The 7,551-nt window shown below is 41.0% G+C and overlaps 1 protein-coding gene across 1 annotated transcript in view; it reads left to right on the top strand.

The window, feature by feature from the left end:
- Positions 1-1,717: 1,717 nt before the first annotated feature.
- LOC139344546 (sphingosine kinase 1-like) overlaps positions 1,718-7,551 on the top strand; it is a 34,403-nt gene continuing 28,569 nt past the window's right edge. Inside the window, exon 1 of the mRNA XM_070982829.1 lies at positions 1,718-2,199. Within this exon, the coding sequence (XP_070838930.1) occupies positions 1,776-2,199 (424 nt within the window). The 5' untranslated portion in view covers positions 1,718-1,775. The remainder of the gene's footprint in view (positions 2,200-7,551) is intronic.

Here is a 7,551-nt window from a genome sequence, read left to right as displayed (position 1 = left end):
CATGAAAGAGAGATTGTCTTCATTCACATTTAAATAGTAGCTACATAGCATCTTCTCAAAAGGTATTCTGACTAGTACATCATGTTATTAATGTAATAACTAGAGTGAAATCAACCCAAAATTCTTTCGGTTTGACACCGGTCATTATGAAATTTGTAACCTGGTCTTTCCCAGATTTTACCACTAGGGGAAGCATATTACCTCTTTTCGACAGGCAGACCTAATGAACAGCAAAGTTCAGTCAAGTACAGATGCGTCAAGCCAGCAGGAGACACCCACAACAACTCAGAGAAACTGGGCGGCCATGAGCTTCAAAATAAAAGCATGACTTGGACTTTTGACTTTCTCTTGGTTAAAAATGACTCTTAATAAATTGGCTGTTGAAAAATAATAACTTGTTCTTGTGATGCTAAAAAAAAAAAAAAAGGAAAAAATGTGTGTCTTGTGGTCCTGATTAAAGAGTGCATTGTAGAGAACAGCCTACAGCCTCAGGATGAGCAGGGAGACATAATTCAGTAAAATGAAGACACTCATTGATCAGACGGAATGGAGGATGTCAGTGAGAGGAGGTTCATCTGTCCTGATGTGCTGGGAGCCCTTTAAAGACGGCCTGTTTGATCCCTCTCAGTTTTTGAGTGGTCCTCTTTGTTTGTCTGGTTTGCTTTGATTTCAGCACACACCATTTTTCACTCAACCATGCACACATCCACACCACTGATTAGAATGATTTCCCCATATTATTGGTTTGTTCATGCAAACTTTTGGTTCAAATGTCATGTCTTCATCCTCTGTTTAGTCTGAACTGTGAGTAAACAAAGAGGCAAGATTATAAGTAATTTAAGCAATATTTTTATTTGAAACTAAAACAAAACCAACCGAATATATGCATTTAATATTCGTGACAAAAGAAAATGTTCTTTTGTTGCATGAATCAAGGCTGTGGAGAGACACCATTTTTCATTCTACATATTTAATTTGTTAATTTTGTTTGTTGTTTGTTATGTGTTCATTAATTCAGGATTCAGGATTCCTTTAACAAAATATACAACACAATAAAATATACAACAATAAAACAAATATATATACTGAACATTGGATGTGCAAAATTGAAATTGGAAAATATATATCAGAACAGGCAGTGAAAAGTCCAAGGGCCATTCAGAGAGAGGAGTTGTGTAGGTTGATGGCCACAGGCAGGAATGACTTCCTGTAGCGTTCAGTCCTGAGTTTTGGTGGGATGAGTCTCTCACTGAACGTACTCCTGTGCCTGGCCAGCACATCATGAAGTGGGTGTGAGACGTTGTCCAAGATAGCTTATTCAGCATGTATTTCTTTTTTATTGATCACAAAGTTGTCAAAATCTAACATACTAAGTGTAAAAATACTGGAATCCTCTATTATATGTCGAAGACTACTACTATTTTAATTACTCACTACACTACACTATAAAAAAACTAACCAATCAAACAAAACAACAACAAAAGCATGCTCAAAAATAGGGTCGGGGACGCAACGTCAGCGTCCCCCAATAGTAGCTTCAGACATCTGAAGAAGCTTCATCTGGAATGGAACAAAGCGCGTGAGTTGGCTCTTATTTTGAAATTTAACCAGATATGATGTCCTTGATTCAGTTCCCCTTGACAGCTGTCCGAGCGATAGGCTGTCAGTGCAGTCTAGTAGTCTCCACTTTGCTCGCACCATCCAAGCGGGCGGAGATGTGAGAGTGTGGTAGCGGCTCTATCCCCCCGCGTCTCGGTCTCCTCTGTCCGCTCAGGATGGATCAGAGGAGAGCTGAGCCGGACCGCAACACCGGCATTAACCCGATTTCGCTTTACGGGGAATTCACGGTCACTGGTAACCGAAAAGTCAGGTATGCCGTGAGCTTGACAGAGAGGGACCTCATCGTCCAGAGGCTCACTTCAACACCTGTCGGGCGTAACAAGGTGGTGCTCAGCCTGAAGGACTGCGTTGGCTGCCGGGCTTACCGGGAAGATGACAACGCGGACCCGGCAGCGTACTTGGCAGCCTACTTCTACCCGTTCAAACGGCGCTGGGTGAGTTCCGGGGTGTCGCGACAGAGAGTGGAGCAGTGCTTTCGTCTCGCCTCTCTACAGGACCCGCGCGCTAACCTGGAGGAGGCGGAGAAGTGGGCTCGCGCTGTCCGAGAGCGCTCTGCCCGGCAACAGTACCTAAGAGACGGTGAGTGTTCGTTAGCAACAACAGGGGGAAGTTTACAGTCTGCTGTCAGTGTTCACACCTGTGAGTCAGTTCAGTACGGGGACTCCACGGCGCTCTTTCATTTCATTCAGTGTGACGGTAACACAGTCGTCTTGAGACAAAAATAGGGAAGTGAGAAAAAGAAACAAAGTGAAGTTAAGGTCATTCACTCAGAGGTTGCAGGGGAAAAAATAGCATGGTCTCCTGCTGACCGCAGTAATTACTAAGTCATCCTTGGTAGATAAAATCTAACAAATGCCCCATAAAAGCATGACACACACACACACACACACACACACACACACACACACACACACACACACACACACACACACACACACACACACACAGATATAATAAAGGCTAGACTAGCACAAGGGCCTGTCTACAACATGGGGTCTCAATATTAGGTACACAATTGTTGTCTTTAAGCCTCCATAATACCTATGTATAGTCAGTTAGTTGTAGTTAGCAAACGTGTTTGCAATTCAAAAAATCACCACAAAGTCATTGCACTGGGAGCCTTTGGCCCCGCTCTGGGTCTTGGCCCTTGTGGGGTAGCTGCTCCGTTTGCCTGGTTGATAATTCAGCCTTCTGTTAGCTCCTAGTCATCTTAATAGCAGACTGAAGGGAGGTTTAGTTTGACTGTGCTGCCAACCCTAAAATGAATGAGCAAATCTGACAAGCTTAATTGTAAGTAATGATTCTTTTCATTATTGATTAATCTGTTAATCATTATCTTGATGAATCAAACAGTTTAGTCTACAAAATGTCAGAAAATAGTCCAAAACCCATCAGTTCTCAGTTTATTAACATGTATGACAAAGGAAAGCAGCACCTCCTCACAGAGGAGGAGCTGGAACTTGAGGGTCCTTGGCATTTTGCTTGAAAAATGACCTGAATGAACAATCTTCAGTAGTCTTGATAGGCAGGGTTGTCTGATGATCGACCTGTAGACTAATTGCTGCAGCTCTGCTGTGTCATTAGTTACTTAAGAGAAATGACTTTCATGGCCTGTAGTGAGGATAGGCCCTGTGACTTCTCTATTATGGTCAAATAACTGCATAACTAACTACATTTTTGAAAGACACTGTACAAATACTGCAGCCAAATACTAGCTACATGTGCCAATACTTGTTGCATACTACAATATCCTCTTGATACTAGTTTGTAAATGTGAATATAACCCTACTATGAGAACAGAAGTGCTACCACAGGACACAAATATAGTTTTATTACATGACAGTCTAAAAGTGATAAAGCTGAAGGTAGAAATACTATTAAGTTGCCACTGGACTGTTACAGTTATTGTTTTTAACGATGTAATTGCTTGGAAAGAACCAACCTTTGCCTTTTATCTTTTTCATTCTGCTTTAACCAAGAATCTCTCTGGGTTGATTCTCATATCGGCTTTTCATTAAGTTGATTTTGCCCTACAGCTATTTAGTTAGTTAATAGTGTGCTTTGGTTATTTTCTGAACACTGAACACAAGTGGTTTCTTGTCACTGGATCAGCTTTTGCCGAAGGCAATTCTGTTATCTTTAATATATTCTTTAAATAAATAAAACAAGAGGGCTGATGTAGGACAGAGTCTCATTTCAGTAACTCCAGAATTTAAGCAAACAGTTTCAATGTAAAAGACACCTGAAAGACACGAGGCCACATTACTGCTATTGAGTTCACGTCATTTATATCCTGCTTAAACTGGACTCTTGTCTCTTATCTGTCACAGGATATCATTTCCTTTGACCTACTCCTTAAATGAATTAAACAATGGTATGGAGTATGGAGAGTCACATTTCAGTTACTCCAGACTGCAAACAAACCATTTCAAAGAAAAGACAACTGAGAAACATCACACAGTAGTGCTGCTATTGAGTGCATGTAATGCCAAGAGGTATAATTACTCCAGTGGGAAATATTCTATAATTGGAGATTTCTAAAGATAGGTTATCTCACTATTTGTCCTTCTCATCAAGCTGTCCTGGCTCTATTGAGAAAAAAATGCTTTTTTTTTTTTTTTTTGCCTCGCACAAACTTTTTCCTGCACACAGCCATGGTATCACTCCGTGACCCAGATAGCATCTCCCCGTCTGCATCAATGTATTTTTAACGAGACAAAATATGCTGCAGTTCTATACCGGCTGTCATTGTCAGAAGAGGAGAGAGCAGACTTTTTGCAATTCAAGACAGCCTTATTCTCTGTGACACATATTATGATCCCACTGCCTGGAGCTAAACCTGAGACAGTGACCTAACAAGTTTCCTAGCTTGGGACAGAGTACCAAATACAGATTTCTCAGTGGCTTCATATAATGCACCTCTTCCTCCACCCAGTTTATCCAAAACTACAAACCCAGTGTTTTGTTCTGTAACACCTGAATTTTGGTGTTTTTCAGGCAAAAACACCAAAAACTGAGCTGGCTCCAGACCCTGAAATCCATTATGAACATAAGATTTAGTTACAGTCCTGCTGAAACTCTGCATGGGCAGATTCTCCTCTCTGAGGAGAGATGGCAGTCTAGAAGTCATTGACCAAGCTTCTTTTAAAATTTCATCATGGAACATCATGAAATCATGACATTAGAAACAGTGTGAACTATACAGAGTCAAAAATATGGACTGCATGTATTTCTACTTCAGGACTACCTGCCGAGGTGTCAAATTTCTGAGCATTTTTGTGGTCAGTCGCATTAATTTCAAGCCTCATTCAAGCTGAAAGGGTCTTTGGTATGTCTGGAATGTGATAACATGATTCCTGTCTAAAAAGCGGTCTACAGTAAGTTACTCATTATGCCAGAGGCCTTGTGAACCATACTAAATCATGTTCAGGAGCTCTGCATACAAACCATTAGTCTAAATGAGGTCAATGCTGCCTGTCTGACCTCGCCATCAATACCGGTGAATGTGTCATTGGCTTGACTTCTGGTGTACTCACAGAATTATACAGAAAGCAACAATTTTCTCCAGATCCATTGACCTCTGACATAAAGCCCACATAATCCGTATCCGTGGTAGAGATTTGTTGATATTGTGCCAATAGGTGTTGAGTGTGTTTGATCACTCTCAAGTTGTCCAGTGTTGTTTCTCCACTCTAGTAGAAGACACTGCAAAGAGACAGACATCACTTTAATCTTCATGGCATCAAAGTTGACAAAAAAAAAGAGATCTGAATACTAGTTTGCATGATAATGATCCAAGCATCTATTAAAACAGTGACAGAACCAGATGTCATTTGGCCCTGGGACACAGCTGGGCCAGTTATTCTGTGGTGCTCTTTTTGCTGTTTGAGGCAGTTAGTGAGAGGGCTGTCTGACAGGTCTCAGACAACAGGCTGATAATGCCACTGCAAAGCAAGCAAGTTTACAGAGCTGCTGCTTTTTTTTCATCACAAATATTCTCAATTTGTATTTTGAGTCGATTTATTAATGAGTCTGAATGTGGTTTCCTGGTTGGTTTTCATTGTCTTTGTAAAACGATTTTGGCTCACTGGATTAGAGACTAGTTATTTGCTCTCAGGGAGAGGAAGTGCAAAACTTACTGCATGTTGCGGACAGCTGGCCGTTAGCTCAAGTGCAGCTTTTAACAGAAGATGAGAGGTGACATGAGGTGACAAATTCATCAATCTTTGTTGGTGCGAGTTCTTTGCGAATCGGGCCGCTGACTCCCCATATATTTCATCCCTGCTCTGACAATTACCACTGACAGTTCAGATGCTTTGCCAAGTATTTCCTAAATAGCACTGATGCTCTGCTGTCAATAAATTGATTCAATTCAGCCGTGGACACCATTGTCATTATCATGACTCAGGTGGTGGTAGCAGACAGGGAGATTACAGTATTGATTAAATCAATCACTCTGGGTTGTCACCTGGCTTAGGCTCAATGACAATGAGTTGTACAACCATAGACGTTATAATAACTAGTGGATGGAGCCACCATGACGTCGCCCATTGGTTTGTACAGTACAATTAGAATCCTGGAGTTGGCATTATGGCAGTTTCCGTCTTGGTTTTTTGGAGCCAGAAGTGACTATATTTTGATGAGGGGGTGGAGAGAATATGCATTGTTGTGTCTCTATCCTGATTGGACTTGACTAAACCTGAGGACACACTGTAGTAGTGACTTGTCAATTACAAGGTATTACCTGGAATATCTGATAAATCACAAAACACTGTCACCCAGCACATTCAGGCTCACTGGCAGTGTGGTCCAGCCTTTTTTGTTTATTTTGTATCTGGGTCAAACACAGTACAATTTTCAATGTGTAGCCCCTGTGATATTACCAGAACAAACACTGCATATTGCAATGCAACAGTGACATCATGCTGAGTAAATCCTAGGCTGTCTAACAGGTTGATGAATTCAGCATCAGTATGATGAGCATTAACATTACCATTAATTTAAATGTTCAGGTCCCCATTTTAAATGATTCTTTAGTTGATTAGGTGAGACACTTAAGAAAATGAAATTAAATGCAATAAGGGGAATTTCATCAACCTGCGGATGATGACTTGCTAATGCACTGATAAGGCTGTCAGTGAAAGTGTGAAACCATGGAAACGGCAGTGATGGAAAGTCAGATGAGAAGCACCTTATTCGACATTCTCGGGGGGGCCGGGGTTTCTCCTTTTAGCATCAAAATCCAGGCCTCCCTCAGCCAGTCAGCGCTGTTACTGACGTTACATCTGGCCGAGACAGAGCTGAGGCTGGGATGATGATGTGTTTGCTCTGTGACACGCAGTTTCACACATGCAAGCAAAAAGAAGAGGCTTAAAGCCTTTTAGGCTGCCTAAACCTGAATAATTTAATTTTTTTTCTCATTTTTCAATGCTGCACCTCTTTTCCCATGCATATGTAGCACTGTCATTTAAGATTTGTTAAGAAAGGATAAAAACTTAACTTGTATACCTTTCCATTCAACTTACAGTTAGTTGGGCAGCCCACAGAGCATATAGGGGACAAACTCAACATGCTTGTCCACGTACACCAACGGCTGTCCTACTGTACATGTCGAGACATGTTATAGCTGACAGTTTCAAAGGTTGAAATCATTTACTGAATGCTCAGTGGTTGTGATTTTGCTTTTATGGCAAAAGATGACTTTTGAGAAATTCAAGATTGTTTCCAAATTCTTAATACGACCACTTTATAATGCTGTACTTACGCTTAAATGTGAGAATTAGCTGCTTTCTCTTGTCTTAACATTACAGTACACTGAGTATCTTGGGGGTTTTAGACTGACGGTCAGACAAATCAAGACATTTGACAATGTCACATGGATCTGTAGGAAATTATAGTTGCCATTTTAATTGTTTTGTCATGTTTTGCTGA

This window comes from Chaetodon trifascialis, chromosome 2 (assembly GCF_039877785.1).
Source record: "Chaetodon trifascialis isolate fChaTrf1 chromosome 2, fChaTrf1.hap1, whole genome shotgun sequence".
In the NCBI taxonomy this organism is placed as follows: domain Eukaryota; kingdom Metazoa; phylum Chordata; class Actinopteri; order Chaetodontiformes; family Chaetodontidae; genus Chaetodon; species Chaetodon trifascialis.
This window is presented reverse-complemented; position numbering and strand designations above follow the sequence as displayed.